The 23,196-nt window shown below is 41.1% G+C and overlaps 1 protein-coding gene across 1 annotated transcript in view; it reads right to left on the minus strand.

Annotated features, from left to right (window-relative positions):
• The window catches only part of LOC113157483 (glucosidase 2 subunit beta-like), a 116,409-nt gene that overhangs the window by 36,148 nt on the left and 57,065 nt on the right, over window positions 1-23,196 (minus strand). The window contains exons 11-12 of the mRNA XM_026353001.1: window positions 3,650-3,719; window positions 1,918-2,007 (exon numbers count right to left, since the gene is read on the minus strand). Of these exons, the coding sequence (XP_026208786.1) occupies window positions 1,918-2,007; window positions 3,650-3,719 (160 nt within the window). The remainder of the gene's footprint in view (window positions 1-1,917; window positions 2,008-3,649; window positions 3,720-23,196) is intronic.

The raw sequence follows: 23,196 nt of genomic DNA on the forward strand, positions 1-23,196 counted from the left end.
CTACCAATGATCAAAAAGCTGGAGAGTTTCTGATCCTGTTCCATTACTAGAGAAGAACTGTAGCGCTGCTAGAAGGCTACTCAAGTTCATAGTAGGGAGTGCTATAGAAAGCCGTTGGTTTATGTGTCTGTCAATGTCAAGTCTTTTCAGGATCTCAGTTTAAGGTGAACAGCAAGGATAAAGAAGGGCAGGGAGAGGTACTGGTACATTGCTGAGAAGGTGCTGGCAGGTCAAGGAACCTACAAATGAACTGACACTGAATAATGTGCTCTTCAGCGACTTCATGGATGAAAAATAACACGGAGTGTAAGAATCCAAAGAAAGAAAGAAAGATAGCAGAACAGTAAGGGTTTCTGTGTAAAAGGCTGAGGCTGTAACATTAAGAGCTATAAGTTGGTTTGGTGTATAACAATTGGAATGACTCTACAAGTATTATACAGTCTTGGAGTTGTTGTAATCATTTGGTTTGGTTAACTTATATGAATGCTACTATATAGTGTTACACTCAACTAATAAAGCCAACATTACCACCACAGCTTAAATGGGCACTCAAATTACAATACGAAAGGCTTAAAGGGAGCATTATGGATTGGTTGGGTTCCGCTCGAGTTAGAAGAGTGTAAAATTCCCTAAATCCAAAATATAGCAGGACAAACTACCAGAATTAAGTTAAACTGCAATCGGTTTTCTGAATGTAACCTGTAAACTCACCACACAGTTAGTTAGCTAATGATGAGAAGCTCTGCCTTGGAAGTAACTCTCAGTTACCAACTAACATAGCAAGCCTTTCAGCCAGACAGGCTGACATTTGCAGATGAACACATTCGATTTCTTGTGTTTTGCCCTTGTTTTTGGTTTAGGAAAATGTGAAAAAAAAAAAGAAAAATGCAGCCTTGCAGCTGCAGACACCTGAGGTGCATATTTGGTATTATTACTGAGATTACTTGCTGGCTCTGGCACAAACTCACATAACATTCCTCCACTTGTGTCTCCCCAATGTGAGAATTCGTTCAATTAATTGAACACATTGAAATTTCCAGAGGGACAATCAATATTATAGGAGCCATCTCACAACCAATGCGCAGTGTGGTTATCTAATACTATCTACAGTAAAAAAGACTAAGATTGATTTCTCTGGCTTATGTACAAGAACGGCAACTTCCCTTCTCAGATTTTGCCTCCTAAATGGCAAACTAAGCAAACAAATCACACTGGTGTATAAGGGCATGGGAAAACCACTGATTCCAAGGATGTCTGAAAAAAGTATTTGCAGTGCAGATCTCAGTGCAGATCTCAAATAATTTTCTTTCAAAACTGCAACCACCCACAGGCTTCTAAAGCTCCAGCTGGCAAGCAATCCTGAGGAGAACAGATTCTACCCCAGCAGGGGCCATAGGGATGCAGCGGGAGAGAGTAAAAGAAGCTCATTCTGTTGATTAAATTTAGTTGATTTAGCCGTTTGGCTTCTCCAGGGTGACTTGGAGCTCACAAATTATCAACTTTAAATGGTGGAGCTTCGCTGATATAGTTCGCATTAGCTACAGATAGAATTTGTTTTAGTACAGTTGTTCAAAATAAGATGGATTCCTGCCTCTTGTTAACATATTGATTTTCTGATGCTTCTTTAAAACTGTTTTACTTTTCTATCCACTGGGTTTTATGGCTACCTGCAGAGCACAGGTATTGCAAAAGTAATTGCTCTCCATTAATTTACTTGAGAGCAGATATAATTAATAAAAGCTTCAACAATTCATATTCAATTGTCAGAACAATGAAAATTTAGTATTTTTTAAAAAAGAATATAATATAATGAAAGCATATTTCTGTTCACAGTCACATATTTCAGGAATAGATTACATATTGTGTCAGACAATCAAGCACATAAATCAAAGTAACAATAATTCTGTCAGTACTTACTCATATACTTTCAGCTTGTAACACTGGCTGTTCAAAAAGAGAAACTCCCAATCTGTTCCATAGTCTATGGCCAGCTTCGTCTGGAGATCACTGAGGAAACCAAATTAAATGCATTATATTACAAACAAACACTCAAATATTTTACATTTACATTTGAGCATGACACACAGCAGCACAGTAGTAGTAAAGCTGCAGTAGTGGTAGTTTCTTTTCTTCTCAACTTCTAATATTACAAAGGTTTGTATGCACAAGCTGAACTTTGACTATAAATGAACTTTGGACTGAATCTGCAGAACAGCACAAATGATTCTTGTCATGCGATAGACACTGCTGGTTTTTTTTTTGGGTGCGGATCATTTCTGCGGTAGCTACTTTAATAACTTCTGGACGGTGGAAGTCTGCTGACAATGTAGCTTTATTTTCCTCGCCACCTTTGGTGGCCGACTACTTGGACAGCATGTTGATGAGGTGGTCCTTTAAAGCCAATTTCTATGCAGTGTCTCCAATTATCTGTGCTGGTGACTGCTGCTTTTTCTTTTACTAATCGCGAATGGTGCACAGTCCCCTATTTCCATATTCATAACCTAGAATTGCTAATGGGGTTAACAAATGTTTAGGAAAGGTGATTGTTTCGCTTGAGGTTGATAAGGTAGGGTGGTGTAAGGGGATGATTCAGGGTCAGAAAAGCAATGCAGATTGCGTAACTGAGTGTGCATGTGATACCCGATGGGGCAGGGTTCAACCGTGCACGAAATTTTCCGGAAATTGGCCTTTAGACAATGCTAAAAGAAAAATTATATACTAATAAGAAAGATAATCTAATTTTGTGCTACTTCCGAGAAGTATGAAAACACACATGCGCTGACGGAAGGTCGTATCTACACGATACGGCCTGATGAGACCATATCTAGTGCTCCAACACACACAAATGACAGTGAGTAACTTGACCAGGAGCAACTAAACAAGGTGGACAATAAAGAAATAGAGCAACTGAAGTCATGCCAGCTCTATTTCTCTCTTTTTCCCCCTCATAAAGGCATTTGGTTAAGGGGGACAAACCCTGACCTTTTGGTAACTGCCATCTCTGTGGTTGGCTCCTCTCTCTCCCTACTATAATGAACAGTTTGCAGGCCCAGGGGCCAGCAGCAGTGGCTACTTAACAGCACTTGCAAGCTATCTCAGAGCTGTGTGAAAGCATCTGAGAGGAGGCTAAAACATGTAACAGGAAATCAGGAAACCTGCTAAGGCTTTTTGCCCTCTAAGATGTTATGTTGTGAGCATGTTGGAGTGTGTGACATATACACTGTGATGTAAATGAAAGGCTAAAACCAATGCTACAGAATAAAATGCATCAACACTGTATGGCCACATTAATCTGTGCCATGTCATGAGAAAACACGCCACAAAGAACTTCAGATAATTCATAGACAAGACCAGTCTACCAAATGAGTTGGAAAAGGCCTACCCACCAGAGCACAGTAGGCAACCAATAGCGTTTGTTTTTCTTCATTAAAATTAGCCTTAGGTATCACACAGTGCAAAATCAGTACTGTGCAGCTTTCCTCACTACTTTAGCACAGATGGATGGAGTCTATTTTAAGGCCCAGTTACATACAATGCAGCCCTGCTTACAACAGCAATGTGAGAAGTGCATAATGTTGAGGATTTAGCCACAAATGTGTGACAATGGATCCTAACCTCTGCTTCTATTCCTTTGTCATCTTTCGCTTACCTTATTTCCATGTTGACTGTCTCATAGGCTTCTTCCACCTTCTTCAGATTGCTAGTCTCCCACTCGGCAGCTAGACAAAACAAAAGGTCAGACAAATTAACAATGCAGAGCTGTTGCATCTCAACAGCTGCGTGTTGCCAAACAGTGAGCTCTTAATATAGGCCGCTATATCTAGGACTGCCTGTAAACAGAAAATTGGTATTTCCAGGTGTGGGGGCTGCCGAACATGTTTATTAGAGAAATAAAACAAGTCAGAGGGAGTGTGTGAGTAGCAGAGGTGGCCACAGTGATGATATGTTTGTCTGTCTTTGTCGCTCTAAAATGACACCAGACTCTGCTGAAAAGTTGTCACAGGTAAGAACTACAAAGGAAACATCATTTTTGCTGCTTTCCTAAAAACGAGCCCTGAGTCACTCAAGACATCATGGCCATCCTGAATGACAAAAAGAAGGCTTTCAGGTGACAGGAGGCAGCAAAAAGAGGGAGGGAAAGGAGGCTTACAGGAGGAAACTGGAACCAAGCCTTCAATATAAAAACACGGAGGAGTATAATTAATTAATTATAATTAATATATATTTTCAATAGATTCCAGGCTGAGCCTCAGAAGCCCCCACACTTCACTACAGGCTCCTCAGCACCTCCTCCACACGACTCAGCCACCACCCACACGTATCCATCTCAGCAGATCAGGTGAGGCGACAGCTGATCAGGCTTCACTCCACAAAGACTGCAGAGCCAGATAAAATCAGCCCGAAAGCCTGTGCTCCTCAGATATGTGGAGATCTCCAACAAGATCTTCAATCTTAGCCTGCATCTAGAGAGAGTTCCTCTTGGGTGTAAAAGGTCATGCCTAGTTCCTGTGTCCCAAGTCCCAGAGTCCTCAATGACCACAGACCAGTGGCCCTGACCTCACATTTTATGGAGGCTTTTGAGACACTGATCCCTCGGAGTCCCTCCGATCTCTGGTCAAACCCTCACTTGACCCCCTCCAGTTTGCCTATCAACCCCAAGTTGAAGTGGATGACACCATCATACATCTGCTCCATGGCACCTACACCCACCTGGACAAACCTGGGGCCCTAGTGAGGATCATGTTTTTTGATTTCTCTACTGCATTCAACACCATCCGTCCTGCACTGTTGGGAGAGAAATTAAAAAACATGCAGGTCAACACTCCCCTGATTTCAAGGATCATGGACTACCTCACTAACCGCCCACAGTACGTCCAACTGAAGAACTGTGTGTCTGACACTGTGCTCCACAGGGAACGGTTCTGTCCCCCTTTCTCTTCACTGTCTATACCTCAGACTTCAGGTACAACTCAGAGTCCTGTCATCTTCAGAAGTTCCAGGGGGTGGTAGACAGTTTTGTGCACTGGTGTGGACTTAACCATCTTCAACTCAACATCAGTAAAACAAAGAAGCTGGTGATGGACTTTAGTTCATCTGTGAGTCCTGTCAACCCTCTCTCTATACAGGGGGAGCCGGTGGAGGTTGTATCCGAGTACAGACACCTGGGAGTGTACTTGGACAACAATCTGGACTGGACAAAGAACTAATCAGCACTTTACAAAAAGTTTCAGAGTCGGATGTACTTTCTGAGGAGACTGAGGTCCTTTAACGTCTGCAGCATCATGCTGCTGTAAGTCTGTGGAGGCCAGTGTCATTGTCTATGCTGTGGTCTGCTGGGCCAGCATCAAGTGGCTGAACAAACTAAGCAGGTTAAGTCACAGTAAATACATTGTTAGGTTTCACAAACCATTACAGTTTAGGGTAAAATACGCACTAACCAAAGTACTGCACCAACACTGATACAGATCTCCTGGGGTGTTTGTTTCCCCTTATACCATGTCACTAATGATTACTATTGCTCCTGTCATAATTACAAGGCTACTAGAGGTTGCCTAATTATAACACATATTGATGATGTGCACTTAATAGCGTACTTCAGATGGTGCGCAGTTTGTCCTAGGCAAACCATAATTATGGAGGTGATATAATTTGATAATGTATACACACACACACACATATGTATATACACTCATTTAATGGAGTGATAACATTAAAAACTGCTCATCGAAGACATTTTTGAAGAATAACAAGGTTTTGTTTGTGTACATCTTGGACAGGATGACAATTTTAGTTCAAATTGGCACAGCTTAATCGCAAATATATTTAGTAAACATCCAAAATAGTAGGAAGTTACATGAAGGAAAATAATTAAAATTTTGTATTGGATATATGGCTTGGAGCTTGATGACGAGTTCCAGTAGTCATCCACCAACATGGGATGTAAAACCACAGCATTTCTTATTAACAGTGCCATCATTTAAACATGACACTGAACGAAACGTGAATAACTGCTCAGAACCTGAACAGAGAGAGGAGAGGGTAGAAAATAGGAAATAAAGAGAAGCTGAAAAGTCTCCAGTTTAATTGTCTAGCGCTGATGGAGCTGGGGAATTTACCGGGAGTTTCTGGAAGTGGACAGGTTCATCTCTGTCGTCGAGGAAACTCTCGCTGGACTTGGCGCCGTGGCAACAGAAAGGATTGTGTATGTGGTAAGTACTGTGTGGGAAGCTGTCACAGCCATGGCCTGAATACCAATTACCATGTTTCTTGCATGTGGTCTCAGCTGGTTGCCTATAAAGATAACCCCACACAATTCCCTCAGCCCCTATTTCTTGCCCAACCTAGTACAGATGTGGTTTGTCCAAGAGGCGAACTGTGATTTTCCATGCTGTAATGGCTATTTTTATAGCACCAAGAAGGGGAGCTCTGTCCCTAAGCCACCCCAGATCTCCTCAAACTCCGTCAGAAAATCAGTCATACACAAGAATGTTCTCTCCAGCCATCTCTTGCATACTCTCAGATTCAAATGCTCTCAGATACTCTCTTGCCCTATTTTTTTGTGCTCCTCTCTCTCCCTCTCCTTCACACACACACACAGCCACAGCAATCATCAGGCTCAGCAATGACAAAAAGAGACGGAGAAATCCCAAGTGGGTGACATTTGACCCCTTGCAGCAGCCCAGTTGTATATGAAGAGTGTGGTGATGGTGAGGGGAGAGATGAGCAGGGAGAAGAAAGACTCAGTGAGAGCAGCCAGGCGTACAGAAGTACCCAGAGCATGGAACACAGTGGGATTAAAGCCTCTCGAATGGCCTCTGCGCAGTCCAAGCAGACGTAACCTCAGGTCAACGTACAGTATACCAAAAAGACCCTGTGCTTATGGTCTAATGACTGCAAGGATTAGATAATCCGGTCATACAGTCAATGGATGTTGTAGCTTTGCGATCACAGCAAATAATCACCAATTAGAAATTAACAGCATGTGCCTGTTTTTGTGTATGTACTCGTACTACACTTCTTATTGTGCAAAATAAACCATTTCTTGTCTGTGTAATAAATCCTTTTATTATTCTGACAAACAGGAACTACTTCTTCTGTATTTTTAGAATCATATACAAAATGTAGGACAAACATTCCCGTTGATGCAAAATTGACCAGCGGATGACATTTTCCTCTTGCGCAAGTGTACTATACTTCACTTTTAGCAGTAGACGCTATCAAGAGAATTGTTATATCACAGAAGCCATGCACAAAAATAGAAGTGGGGAATACTACAGCATATGCCATCTTCTGTTGGAAGACTCCTGAGCATACATACCTTGAGCTGGAGACCGGAGATGCTCTGTTTACATGCGAATGGATCAATAACAAACGCAAATTCTCTGCCGCTCTAAGAAAAGAAGCCGGGGAGTCGGTGCATTGTGCGCTGCAGCCATGCTTAGCAAAACAAAGGCAATGAGACCACCTTTGAACCTCACACTCACACAAGCAACATACACCTTGAGCTGGATTATACCATAAGCAGGCCCATGTAGGAGTTTGCGCTGTTGTCTGTAAAAGTCTGCTCTTTAAAATAAAGACCAGCAGCATGCTCAAGTTTGCACATGGGCCCTGATCCCCTTTGCTTCATAACTTATTTTATTCGGCACCATCTATCATCCCCTTTTTTCTTTTTCTCATTTTGACTTTAACATTCTCCTTGCCTTCAATATTTTCAGCATGAGCTCCTCAGAGTCTTCCTGTCACCCTCATCTCCAACTCCATTTTCTCCATTTCCCACAGTTTCTATTCTTCAACTGACGAACCTGCTCTGACTGCAGAGTGGGGAGGGCTAAAATATAGGTTGAGGACTCCTGTAATGAAATGTTTATGGCAGGTTGTAACAATGAACAAGGGGCCTTTCCAATTCTGTCAACGGGGCTAGAGATAGCGTTAATAGCCACCTGCTGGCATCAAACACAACCGCCCAGAGGTGCAAATTATAATTTTATTTCTTAAAAGAAGCTCTTTAATTAAAAATTACCTCAACAATGTAGTGAAAGAGATGTTAGATGATTTAAAAAAATCATGTCTACAGTATATTTTAAATAAAACAGGTTTACATGCCGGGAACAGACAATCAACACATAAATGTTATATTAGGTTAAGCTTCCATTTTCTTTATGTTTCGCTCTTTTTCTCTCCAAACCTCACAAATGATTCTGAAACTACAGCACTGTAGCCAGGAGTTTACAAGAGGTCAATCTCGCCCCCTGCATAATCGTTGTGTTGGAGTGTCTGATTGTATTAGTGTTGAGTGAATAACAGTAGCTGGCAGAAATAGCATCATGTTTTGAACTAACAGTGCAATTCATAGCCCTGTGACTGACTCAGTTTGCATGCATTCTCCCACACTCTCCTGTAACGCTCCTTTTTATTCAAAGTGGATGAAGGTCAAGTCCAGTGTTGTACCGAAATTAAGAATGGGTCCATTCACTGAACAACTGCTTTCATGGTAAAATTATATAAGCAAGTAACTGAAGATGGTCAGAATTAATGAGAAACCTGTGATTTCAATATTTACAACATTATCTTTTATAATACTCTATCAATTCTCAACAACCTGGACACTGACTGATGTCCAATTCATTGTTTACATGCATTGGGATCCGCTCTAGTACTTACACAACCCTTAACAGGAGAAGAGCTTAAGATAACAGATAAATGTTTAGATGCTAAGATTTATTGTCCATTTTGTGTTTGTTTAAACCCCTGACTTATAAACAGATGTTCTGATTGCATATAAAAGTAAACTTTTTTTTAAACTCAGATTTTATTATGACTATTTAGACATAGTATAAAAACCCACCATGACAGTTTTACTAAAATTAAACGATATTGAAATATATCACCTTGCTCACAGTGTTGCAATACCCACCTATCCATTCATCTATTTTCTTAACTGCTTTTTGAGTTAAGGTTCAAGGAAGCGCTGGAGCAAATCCCAGTAGTCACTGGGTGACAGGCAGAGTACACCATGGACAGTTCCCCAGTCTACCACAGATTTGAGTTGACATTTAAAGTATAGACAGACAACCATCACTGTAGTCACATTCATAGTAGTCGGAGTACCCGGAGAACCGACAATTTGAACCCAGGCCTTTCTAGTTGTGAGGCGACAGCGCTAACCACCACACCACTGTGTCGGCATACATTGAATCTTATCATTGGATCTCTCCCCCTGTATCACATGCATGTTGCATGTTGTATCACAGCCCTGCACTGACCAGTACACATCATTCATAAACATTATTATACAGTAGTTAAAGATTTTGGGTTTCTGGTACAGAAGAAAGTCATCTGAACACGGCATCTGCTGGTTAGGATTGCCGTGATGGGAATTTTTATTATTTTTAAGAATTCTTATATTGTTATTTTACTTGGTATCATGTGTGGTGCAAGTTTCTTTTCCTGCCATCATGGCAGAAACCAGCTTAGTCACTAGTCATGGCTAAAAAAAATACATAGTCACTAGTCATGGCAAAAAAAAATACATAGTCACTAGTCATGGCTAAAAAACATACAGTCACTAGTATACATACCTCCTAGTTCCAGTCTTTAGGTCAAGCTAAGCTAACTGGCTAAACAGGCTAATAGATATAGGCTGTAGTTTCATATTTAATAGAGAAACATGAGAGAGATATCATCTCACTTGAACTCACAGAAGAAAGCAAGTAAGTGACTTTACTAAAATGTCGAAGGTCAATTACTTTCATATTGTCTTAACATTTCTAGGTCTGGGAGTGCAGATGTTCGAAATCCAAATAAAAGCATGACTTTTTCAGATGGTAAGGTATGATACCATGATATGTGATAATAAAAGTATATGTGCTATTCACGGTATAGGAGAAAAATGTATGTAAATGCAGCAGGCACAAGTCAACTGCTCATATTACCATGATGATGCATAATCACTATTTAACATTTAAACGGAGAAGAGGGCCCAATGAGCAGAATAAACAGTCTGTGTGGAGTGAGTTCACTCTGCAACAACTGGGTGCTGTTTATGAATATGTATGATGTAACAAACGCCTAGGAGCTGACCTAGTTCTGTGTCTCCTCTGCTCATGACTTGGTCCCCTTCCGGGGTAACTCTGTCATCTTGCAACATATTGTAATAGCAGGAAGCATGCGACTGTAGAAATCAACATGCGGCTCTTCTGATGGTTTTGCGAGTGATGATCATCTGTTGAGGGAAAGCGCTCTGTAGGTGGTTGTGCAGCTGTAGGAACAGTGAGGAATCTGGTAATGACAGGTTGTTCATTCATCACAAACATATTAATATGAAGGTTTTGACAAGTTTAGCATTGTTGCTCGCCTAAACGTCAAAGTTAAGATCACACTTGTTCAATTATACAGGTTAAATTTCACATCACAGAAAAAAAATGTACAAAATAAACAACTACAGTTGAATGTGGCCTCAAGTAGCCCTGTGACATAAATACCAGGAGAAGCAGGAAATGGAGTAAATGCGTGATGGACATGTAGGCACAGACAAAGGAGCGCTCTCGACATAACTGGGGCTGCACACTGGAGAGTACTCGTCTGCACCATCTCATAAAATATCTTTATCTGGGATCATCTTGGTATGGTGCCAAAAACTGTTAGCTTCAGGAGCTGGGAAAGGAAAAAAAAATCTATTTCAGACAACATAAGAGACAGAAAACTGGCAGCCGCTCAAATCTGACTTCCAACATTTGGTAAGTGAAAATGGTCTAATTTGGTGTATCCCTCACATGGTTGCAATCCAATACATTCCTCCTGTGGCTATCAAAGCACATGAACAAGGGTGAGCGAGGGTGAAAGGCAAACTGTTTCAACCTCTCGACAGCTTAATGGAAGAAGAGGGAAAATGTACAAGTAGCACATTCTATTCTATAGCAAAAGGAAGCTATACACACTTTACTAGCCTGTTCCTCTCGACTCCCTTTGCTCTTTCCGTCAAAGAAGCACTCAAGGTGAGCACAATTATGTCTCAAGGACACGTTGCCCTCAGCCAGGGTCAGAGGTCTTGCTGAGCACCACGTTAATGGCAAACCCCTCCTGCTTAACATTTCACATCTAATTTGGAAAGTGCTGAACAGAGCCTTTAATTAACATCAGCCTCTGCCAAGGTTTGTAATCTGCAAGAGCGGCAGTCCCCGTGCTCTCTTACACTCTGAAGCTCTGCTGCCTCATATGCCAATTCATTTGTTGAGTGCTGAGATGCATTGGCTTAGAAAAGCTCCCTGGTCACCCCAATGTGAACTGAGGGACACGTTGAAGCATTTGTATGTGGGAGACAGAGGTGTAGGAGTGCAATTTATATAGAGAGCTGTCATGCCAGCACTTCTAAGACAAGATGCTAGTTAAATAAGCAACTAAATTAAGTTTAGCCGGAGAATGTTGACATAGAAAATTGGGCTGGGATATTATTAGCGAACAAGACAAGTGTCTTGATGAAGTAATAAGATATGAGGGATGAAATAAAATAGCGTTCTGCTAAACATCCCCATACCTGGTCTTAATTTCCTATCTAGAGTTCTCTCTGCCTGGTAGATGGCTACCAGGTCCATGCAAGATTACTATTTTTAGACGTGCCCTCATATCTTTAGATGCAACCTCACTAAAAGAGATCAAAGTAAACCCAGCTTCCCAGTAACCATATGTACAAAGCTAATTTGTTTATACTACTTAAAGCAGCAACATCTGAACAAGAAGCATGACAAAAATAACACCCTGGACTGCTGGTTGACACAAGAGTCACAGTCTAAATTACATAAGTTTGTGCAAATGCTTTCAGATTCTAGCCTTGATCCAAATAAGATATTTACAAATTATAAAGTCTTCTTTAAACTCATGGCTTTTGGTTCTGGTTGCTGTGTAGCAGTTCCTGTAATGTTTATCTTTCTACAAATCATCAGAAAATGCATAAGAACTTTGGAGGTTAACCACCTTAAACAGTTTTCTCTATGTACCATACCTTCACAGGTGTTCCTGAGCAACACTACGGCGACTTATAAAAATTACAAATTAGATATTAATCTTAACTCTACCTAATCTTGCACAAGAAAACATGAATTAATGTTCTAAAAGTTAATGTGAGTGAAAAAAAAGAAATCCTGCTGAGAGCAGACTGGCAGCAGATGGCGCAAAATGTGGTCAATCAAAATTGCAGAGCATTACTAGACTGCCAGTGACACTCCTCCTACTGCACAATGCAGTAAGATACATCGCATAAGCTAGAGCAAAGACAAATCTGCTTCCACATACGCATTTAACTAGCAGGATGTGAACTGAATATGAAAAAAAAGGTTGCTCCTGAGGATTCAGAAAATGGATCCAGTTAGCAGCTTATAATCTGTGGCAGACATTGGCTCCGCTTGAAGTAAGTGGTTACTGGGCAGCTCAAACTGCATCCTGTCCGAAACCAGCAGCGTTAGCACTGCGGATGGCACGCGCTCCTGCTAGAAACAGATGAGGTAGCACAAAGGACAGAGCCGACAAAAGCAAACATAGTCAGCTGTAGCTCAGCAAGGACCAACTGAAATAGGACCAGTGATGATAGCACCATGGACAGCACCAGTTTGCCCCCTCTCAGTCAGCACCATGGAGAGTGCTTGCTGAGCAGGCAACATGGAAAATAGACCAACACAAAAAAGGCTGGGCTAGTAGCTCAGTGAGCTTCAACCTAATAACGCTCATGATTCGTCACACACAGTTCTCTACATGCTGTTTTAGTTTTTTAATTTATTTTGCAAGTCTCAGTTTGTACCACATGAGACTGGAGAACCTGCAAATCTAGGCTATTTGAGATCCTGAAACTTGCACAAAGATCATAACAGAAGTGACACTGGTTGTTAAGCGCTTTTAGGGGACACTGAGAACAGCTCCCCCACAGAAGTCCCTATCCATTTCTGTACAGTAAGTGATTTCTGTAGACACCACTGCACTCTAAGCGGTTCTATGCTAATGTCTCTCCAAACGGGGGCTTTTCAGGACATGTCAGACAAATTACAGAACTAGAAAGTGAGAGAGAAAGACAAACATGCTCACACACACAGACATGCTGACATACATAGACAACTGTGCAGTGAGATAACAACAAAGGAAGAGTGCAACAGAGGTAGCCTGTAGAAAAGAGAGTAGGGGGAAGGGTGTTACAGCGGAGGGGGAAGGGAAGAGAGTGCGTTTGTGTTCGTGTGTGTTGTTTTGTGTGTTCCGGGGGACATTAAGAAGCCCGGGAGATGTTTTTCTGGAAAGTGGCTGGTTTGGAGAGGCAGCAGCTGCTGTTGGACTGAACTGAAAGTCACCGACTGGCTAATCCAAGCAGCACCGCTATCAGCACCGCGAGGGCGCTGCCGAGCACGAGGGGGTTGGTGGAGATGAGCCTGATGACCCACAGGCTTCCCACATGCAACAGCTCTTTGTGGATAAGCAATATATACAGTCTGTGTGTGTGTGTGTGTGTGTGTGTGTGTGAGACTTGACATAAATAATAGCACTGCATCAGTGTAATCGGAGGGAAAAGGGGGAGAGGGGAGAGCGACAAGTGTGAGTCAAGTTGTCACGCTACGGCTGGCGATACACTCCGGGATAGCTCTCACCGACCCTGGAGCGTAGCTCTTTATAGCTACATATAGCAAGCTTGATTCTGACACACACTCGCACAGACACACACAATGACGGGATGATGGCCCTGTATCTACATCTTAACTAACAGACTCAGCAGCTGCATCATATCCGTTGGACATTTTTATGACAATAAAAACAATATGACATTGTTTGTACAGGTTTGTGCAGTCACGTTAGGTTGCACTGCGAGCATGCTTTTACTTCACAGCAATCACACTCTAGCTGATTCGCTGTCAACGAAGTGAAGACAGCGCTTCAACTTAACTATTCTAACTTTATTCCTCAAAGGAGCTTTCTCATTTTTTTTTAAGACAGACCCATCTGCCTCATTTACTTTTACAACCATCCTCAGTCCCCACTGGGATAAGTGTGTTACCTCCTTCTCTCCTGGCAGTGTCACAGTTATGATCAAAAGCTCCCTGTATGAGAGTGCATGTGTGCGTCTGTGAGTGCCAGGGACAAGTGTGGACAAAACAAATGGTGAAACCATCTTGTGTCAGTTAATTATTTTCAGGGCTCTAGATGCTGTCGCTGACTGAATACACAGCTTAAGACTTTGCTGAGGGCACTGCTTTGCGAAGGCGCGCCGGCCCTTTAAATAATACTAGAACTAAAGGCGAGGGCTGGGGCTTTGGCTACCAACACTGATACAGCAGCCGCAGCCTGATGGCAATTATTTAGACGTCCACTTGCTAATTATAATAGAGGATGACAGGTGCCCAAAACAATTTGAGCGCAAACTGCCTGTGAGCTTTTGCGTGTGGTTGTCTCTGCTTATGGTTAGAGATAAAGATAGCTAAGCCAATGTCTTGTCAAACAAACAAGACATAGTCTGTTTTCCTTCTCAGCTGGGCTCTGCTGCTCCTGATTCTTTCTGATGAGCATGTTGTTACTGAGATGCTGCATGTTGGTGGTTTCACCCATTACCTGAAGCTAATTGTAACGGACCTAGAAGGCATGGAGGAGATTAAAAAGGCGCTTCATTTACCTACCCGGATAATTTAACAAGGCTTTAACAAGGCTGAGATTTTTTTTTTTTTTTTTTATCATCAAACTGTTATACTAAAGCATCTAGAATCAAGGTCAGCACAAGCAGAGATAGGAATAAGTAAAATTAAGTAACAGAATTTAGCTTCTTGTTTGTTGTCATTTCCAGTTCCAGTTGGGATATTTGTCTGTCCGTGCACATAATGTATTCATTTGTACTGATGCTACTTGTTTGTTGGACAAACACAATCAAAATTTAAAGAGTTGAGCCAGAGATTGCACTTTTTTAAGTCCACATCCTTTTTTGAAAACCTGGTTTCTACATTACCCACAGTTTTTATTATGCTACTTGTGGCTTACGTAAGCTAGCTTTAGGCAGACATGAGGGTTGATTGAGGTCTGGTATTACTTACTTTTTTTTTGTCATTTTCAAACTTGTAGTCTTGAGACTCGACTGATGCTGACTCAACTCACATCACTAATCAGAGTTTGTGCAGCTTTATCTCCATTTTTCCCCACATTCAGTAACACTACTCTACAGCTGTAACTGTGTGTACCAAACTATAATGGATTATCCAATTCTCTTTTAAGTACTGATCAAACCCATTCAGCCATATGTGCTTGGTACTTATATCCCAAAAGCCTTCTTACTGCCACAGATCCAGCACCATTTAACCGGCACACACACACACACATTAGGAGCTGAGGGGAGACATTGAGCCTTCCCATGGGACTGAGGAAAGTGAGGGGAGGGGCCTGTAGGTGGTAGAGGGTATATCCAATCACTGAAATCAAGGCGGTTGACTGGTGAATAATGAATATAAATTTAATGCTCTTCAGTGGTGCCGCCATACAAGTCTGTGATGAGTGGCATAGTAAGCAGATGCACGGCTGTTGACATGATGGGGCGATTGTGGGGTGTGTTTATCCACACTTAAGATAGGACTGAATAACTGTCTGTCTTTAAATTTTGTCTGCTTCTCTCCCTTAGTGCCACTACATATGTGTGTGTGTGTGCTTCTGTGCGAATGAGGCCTATTGACATCGTCTACTGTGACCCTCTGACTCCTGACAACTCCAATCAGTAGGATGAGTGGGAGGCGAAGCGAGGGGGTGTGAGTCCACAGCGAATGGTTATGGCGAGTGTGTGCATGCGTCTGTGAGAGGACGTCTGCTTCCTGTGTGTGAGGGTAGTGTTAGGAAGCGAGAGACACAGAGCTCTGCACGCAAATTGGCGAAATCTATGAACAAAAGTTGACAAAGAGAAAGGCAAGGAAGCTTTTCATGTGTGCATCCATTGCGTGTAATGTAAATTAATTAATTACATTATGTGGTTGCAGTTGTGCTAATAGCAGTATTACCAAATCTAGTTTCATTAAAAGTGTCATAAAATCTGTCTGTGTTGCAACAATTAATTATAAAATTTCATAATTTAAGGAACATTTTATTACACAAGCAGATTGTGCATAAGGAAAGATATAGTTCATTATACAATAATAAATGAATAAAAAGAGAAATTGAAATCAGTTCAAACAAACACTTCATAGCCTCTATCTGAAATAGAAAAAGTGTGGAGGTTGAATTTTCAATAAAGCTTGGTATTTGGAGACGGAGTCACTGGCTCTGAGTGCCTCATACAACATGTCACCTCCTATTAAGCTGGCAATTATCTATTAGCACCATTGCCTGCACTGGGGTTTGCAAGAGTCACATGCCAAACAGTGTGACCTGCCATTTTCTATCAACAAGGTCCAGATTTAGATTCCACATTAGTCCCTACATGATGCCAGGCGTCTGTGTGAATGAGAGAGAGGAAACCCGTTGCACTTTGCTTAACACAAACACAATCCCAGATGGTTTTCTTGTCCGCTCAAGTGGAGAGCGAACCCAATGCTGTTCACGCACACGTATGTGTGATTTTTAACACACATCCCAGAGGGAGAAAAAAGGTACACAGTCGCCTTCCTTTACCCAGCTAAACGACTTGAAGGATTCAGGCTCCCATTCCTATTGTCCTGGCTAAGAGTTGTGTTAACAGCAAACATTTTCTGTCCTTTAAGCAGTTTGGAGTGAAAGTGTTGCAGGTGTCCACAAAAAGGCAATTCAGTTAGTGTAATGTAACCATATACAGAGCAGTGTATTCAGGTATATTACTTTAGATGGTCAGGAAAGCCAGACACACAGGACAAAGAGTTTAAACAACACTACGTGAGACTGTCCTGAGCCACAGTGGTGCATGAGTTACACATCAATACATCAGGAGAATCTAATGTTTAAAAGTTGATACCAAAATTCTGAAAACATAATGATATTTCCATTTTATGGTATGAAAGCTACTGTAGTGTTATTTTTTTAAGCAGCATAAAAACCAAACCGATTTTGTGTTTCGTGTAATCACTGGGAAGTTGTCCAACAAACAATGTCTCTCAGAGGTTTTGGAGCAAAATGGGAAAACACTGAGAGTGTCAGGTGTTAATTTTAAATTGAATCGTTAATGTGTCCACAACTTGAAATGTTACCATTATTGTTGACACCTTAATCTCCACAACGGTCATAGGGGGCTAATGTTGGCTTGTTTAGGCAAACATTAATTTTCATTGATTGTCCAAATTTTGATGACTCCAGAAGAAAAGTCATTCAGCCTCTGGGAACCATGAATGAATATCAGTGTAAATAATAAAATTCTGTTTTCTGTTTTCTTCTTCTTCTTTATTCTATTCTGGAAACACATTGTTTTATGTTTATGTGCATAGCTGAAATCTGCCAATCCATCAAATCAGTGTCAAGATATTTTATCGAATAAGCGAAAACATTCACCTGCTTCTGGCGCAAAATAAACGCTCATGTCATGGCAACCAATCTCCACTACTGTTTCACAGTCAAACTAATCTATGGTGTCATAGACGTCATCCTCTGAGGACCATAAATGTCTGTGGAAAATAAAAGTGAGGCTCACTAACCAAGACTGCTAGAGTAAGTAAAATATTTTACAAGGTTCATCTTTTTGACTGCTAACTGCTATGAAATGATAGTGGCAGATTCAATTATACATCCATTTAGTCTTGCTCATTTGTATTAAAAGAAAACTGTGTATGTTGTAATTAACATAACCAAGTTTACACGAATGGAAGTTTTCAATTTACACAAAAGAGAAATGCCATGCTGCTTCATGCTCTCATATCTCTCTCACAACATGAGGGGAGAACATGTTAGCCTACTTGCTGAGCACACAAAAGCCAGGGAGCCAATCTCAGTAGATTGAAAGGGCAAAAAAGAAGGGATGTGATTTATGCCTAATCTGGCCACTGAGTTTCATAAGGCCATAACTGCACTTTCATTTCAGGGAATAGTTTGCTGCTCTCAGAAAGCCCTGTAAAAACCTCCACTTCGTGGAGTGATATAGGAGAGCTACATGGGACTTGTGGTGCACCCCCAGTCTGCAGGCAGACCCGTTCACATTTCTATATGAGTGAAATTGAAGTGGGTTCCATTACAGAGGTCCTTCATGAGAGATTTAATATATGTTTCAGGCGTATGACATATCAGCCAATAATAGGCTTTCCGTTGTTTACAACCAAACATGATTTTCCCCTTTATTTCTGCCAACAGTCTCTGGCTTTCAGGCACTCCTTCATAGGCACGTAAAAAGCGTCACATTATAAATTCCCTGCTCTATTATTACCTTTGCTGTAATGACACATCCCACACAGCCTGTGCCAAAGAGCGCCGCTTGGAAACAGGCCCAAGGCACTATGTTACACCTTGCTAACTGCATTGTAGTGATTGAAATCTGAAAACCGAGTGCAAGACCTCGTTTTTCTTTACCTCTGTACGCCAAGCTTCCTTCTCTTTGGTTTCACTCATTCACTTGCTTCCACGTTCAGTCTTTCGCTCTTTTTACGCTTAGGAGTTCTAGGGCCACTGTGGGGTCGTAAAGAATGTGATTCTCAAGTACACAATTATCGTGAAGAATGGCACGAAAAGTTGTACTTTTGGCCTTGACGATTATGATCCCATTAGACTGCTATAAAAACTCCAACTTTCATGTGGATGTATATGAAGGTAAAAGGAGATTTCAGCTAAATAAAGTACTAGACTTAGTGCACATAACTGAAACAGACATATTGGTTCTCCAGCACCAATAGTAAAATGCTACTACACTGTGTTATATTATCTGTTTTCCCCCTCCCATCTCTTGTACACCATCTAGTGCACCCTGCATTCATTTCTCATTCACACATACTGTATGTACGAACATGTTTTACAATATAACATTGGTATGCTACAGTATCCCAGTGGCACAAGTGCAAGCAACCACTGTAAAATGTGAAGTAATCAAGTCTCAGCTCTGTGCATGGGAGAATATTTAGCCTCTTAATACACACTAGTCTGTAAGACAACAGCATAAATTGCACAGATATGATTGACTTGTCTAATCCTAATTTCCCCAAGGGGAACAATAAAGTAATCCAATTACATTAAGAAAGCATTGTTCATTTAAGATGTACATTAATCTCCAATTTGAAGAATATTTTCTGATTAGCAGACAGCAACAAACAGACTAATTGTTATGTCTCGTGATTTGTGTTGCATAACATGATTCGTGCACTGTCAATCAAGCCTGACTTCTGTATGGAGGGATGTTCGGCTGCGTTCAAACTCTGTAACCCCAAGCTGCAAGTCGAATGGAGGCACATCTTTATATATAGTGTGCATATCAGTATATTGAACTTGTTTACATTTGTTTACCCATAGTTGTATTTAACAGCTCTGACATTTACTAAAATTGATTTCTTTCACAGCCTTGCATTTGTTTGAACATACAACAGCGATGACTCTGTAATCCCATTTTAATTAGAAAGATGTAGCGAGCACGCTAAGCTCACGCGCTCTATTCCCCGCAGCGATGCCACACTGGCGAGGAATCAATCACCAAGGCACCGGTTGCCAGGGCAACGAACACGGGGCTTTTGCACTACTGTCTAAGTGGTAAATGATTGCCGGTGTAACTCATTGGCAGATGTGAGGAGTTTTTATCCATCTCTCTGTCTCTCTCTCACTCTCTCTACCCCCACCCTTTTTCTCGTTGCATATCCAGAGAGTTAATTAAAAGCAGCCAACATGAAATAAATCTAAATCTGAGTGAAATGAAACATACAGTACAAATTGAATTCCCACGTCAAGGGGTTTGAGGTTGGGCGGATAGGTGGGGGGGCAGCAGAAAGGCAACAGTAGTGAAAAATGAATATGCAATGTGACAGAGGTGTGAAATGAAGATAAACATACACATGCCTGAAGAGGCTGGTGAATGTGGAAGGAAGGGGGGGGGGGAAGAAGCAGGTGAAGGCAGAAGAAGGAATCAGTTTACTAATGCCAGATTTTAATCTTGACCCTTTTTTTTCCCCACATAGTCTTTAAACCACACACTCCTGTATATCAATCTTGTTTCATTTACACAGTCCTTAGTTTTCTTCCAACTACGGGGCTTCAGTGAAACTACAGTCTACACCAGTTTGTACTAAATGTTAAAATATAATAATATATACAATTCAAATACCTAGGGATTTGCATGAGAGATAGCTTTACATACTCTCTACAGTCAAGTAACTAAACTAACATACTTGAATTGTGATATATTGTAAAGGATAAGGCTCATGTTTTTCTTAATGTCACAAATATCAAGTCCAGTCAGACCCATTGCTTTCTACTTAAAATATAACGGTTTAAAAACCTGTCACAAATACATACCATATGCCCTTTTGGTCAAAAACTTTGTTTTACTCAAATGAGAGTAAACACTGCAATTGTTGTACAATAGTTATGGCAGTAAAGGAACTTGTCACACAGTGCAGGTGTTGCTAATTGATGTGTTTTTAAGTCGATGGCAATGTGAAAGCTTGTCTGTATGATTCAGGAGACAGTTTAGGTAGGTGTTAAGGTTCGTATTACATATGAAAGAGTCACAGGAGAAAACACAGCATCCCAAGTGGCCCCTGGTGTGTGTTCCTTACTGTGATTATGTCACTTTAAATAAAAGTGTTAGCCAAACAACTAAATGTAGAAATGTATGCAGCCAGTAAGTTGGACATTATTGGCCTCTTCTCCAACCTGAAGTAATCCTAGCACTTAATAACAGGCTATGTACTGTTTCCACAAGGCAGCCTTCAAGCACTCCTCCAATTTAACCTTGTAAATGTTTTGAAAACTGAACAGCATTGTAAGGTCAGAGACCGGTATAATTAGGGTTATTCATAAAAATTTCACAGGATCACAAAGTCCTAAGAGACTAAAAAAGATTGTGAGCGCTGCAAACCCCACAAAAAAAGGCTACCACTGAGCTTTACAAAAAATATGAAGTATGGCTTCACCTCAACAAAGAGAAAGGTGAGACAAGCTAAACAGTCATAGGGAACTGTACTGAAGCAGCAAGCGACCCTTGCCGAACAAGCCCTTAAGGGGTCCTTTATAGCCTCATATCAGATGGCCCGCACAGAAACTACACATCGTCTGTGAAGTCTGCCTGGTACTGAGGACATTGTTTTTGAGATACCTGGGGACAAGACTGCTGGCAAAGTTTATACAATACAACACTGTGCAACACCAAAGTGGTCCAGCATAGGATTTGTAATTTCAAATTGTTGTACAGCTGTACGGCTCATTCCCAGCATAGATTTTGCATTGCAAGTAAACCAAATCAGAGAAAGACACTGTGGCACAGCTGCTTGTTTATACAGTATTCGGTTCCAAAATGAAAGGAAACCTACTACTGGGTGAATCAACCTACTTCCAATACACCTCTCCCCAATTCTCCTATGTGGCTCACACAGAAATTACCATTCTGTGACTGCAACATCTTTGAGACAGAAAATTTGCCAAATCATCTTACGCTGGCAAAAGCTAGTGTAGTCAGTCAGCACAGTGAAATATCCAATGTGAGGTTTTGCAATGCATCATAATGGTAAAACTGGAAACGTGCCCACTCCACTAAATGCTTTATCCAAGTTTTTTTAATGCCAGAGCAGCAGAATGGACAAACAATGTATGGGGACAAACACTACATACACCGCTGCCTGGTGTGTGTTATACGGCTTAAAGTTAATTTGAAGAATAAAAGAAAAAGTCTGAGTTAGAGAAAGATTAACGCCTATATTATGTGTTTAGAATTAGTACAGAGGTTTAGCCAGGATACAAATAGATGGCCTAGTTAGACTAGGCTCAGAGTTTATGTTAGTCCTAGCATAGCATAATATCTGGAGGAAGGAGAAAATAGATAGTTATGGTCTATTAAAGTGATATTTACACAGTGTGGTGTATGTGTTTAACCTTTGCATGAACTGGAACAAAAACACAATCGTTTGAGTTTCCCAGTAAATATTCCCTATCAATGTATCTAATATTTTGGTACAATGCCTGCAGATTTAGTGTTCGTTACCACATGTGTATTCATCGGTTTAGGTGTTTAGTGGAGGCTAAAACCAACCTTTGGACAGAGCCAGTAAGGTATATTAACAGTAAACATTGTCCCCATCTAATTCTGTACTGTGGAAATAACACCATTTTGCACCACTTAAGATGTCTTAGGCCAAACTATGTCTCCCCAACAAGCTCTTTGTAAAATAGAACACACACCACATTGGCCTGAGAATAAAATGGTGTGCACGCTAGCAAACTCGGGTTGTCCATCTGGCAGCAGGCACTACCTGTCTATCCACTGGGATCATGCCTTCCTACTCTTCTGCCTCCCACCACTGTCTCTCCAATTAAAAGTTACACATCAGCCTCAAGTCTGAGCCAGACTTCCAGATGGCTGGAATGATAGAGCAAGCTTTTCTTCTGTTGCATTGTCAGTAGAGAAATCAGTTACCTGTGTGTCTATTTTCCAAAAGTACTGTGCAGTTGGGTGGTTGGCGGATGCTTTGGGTATTGTACCAAGTTCTTGTGCTTAGTTAAATCCCCAAACTCTGCTCAGTACTTTTAGACACAGCAGTCTGAAACTGAGCAAGGAAATGCAGATTTCAAGTACTGACAGAGAGCTAGACTTGGTTTCCTGGAAGGTTAAATGAGAATGTTCATTTTTATACATTTCTCTGACACTAGGACACGATATTAAAGGAGATTAAGATGTGGACATATTTTAATGGGACACAATACACCCTGCTGCTATACTGCAAAAAAATCTATTGAACAGCTGAAACAAATAAAGCACTGACAACAAATATTAGTCCGTGTAAAATGACATGTAAAATAATAAAAGACACAGTGATTACCTCAATACATCAATCAAACTAATTTATTTTCTACTTCTAACGTAGTTCTGACATATGTGAAGCCATCACTGACCGAAGATCACAGGAAAGGCATGTCAGCCTTTATTTTACCATCACAGCATCCTGCGTATGTTATCCCACATGCTTAAGCGCAGCTGACAGGTAAATCCCACGGCTGGGCATTTCTGCTGCTCTCACACTTCCTTGTGAAAATCTTTCTATGCATGAACAACCACCACAGCTTTTGAGACCACAAGACTGCAGCTGTGCAGAATATAGAATCCAACTT

Source organism: Anabas testudineus, chromosome 18, assembly GCF_900324465.2.
Source record: "Anabas testudineus chromosome 18, fAnaTes1.2, whole genome shotgun sequence".
Lineage (NCBI taxonomy): Eukaryota > Metazoa > Chordata > Actinopteri > Anabantiformes > Anabantidae > Anabas > Anabas testudineus.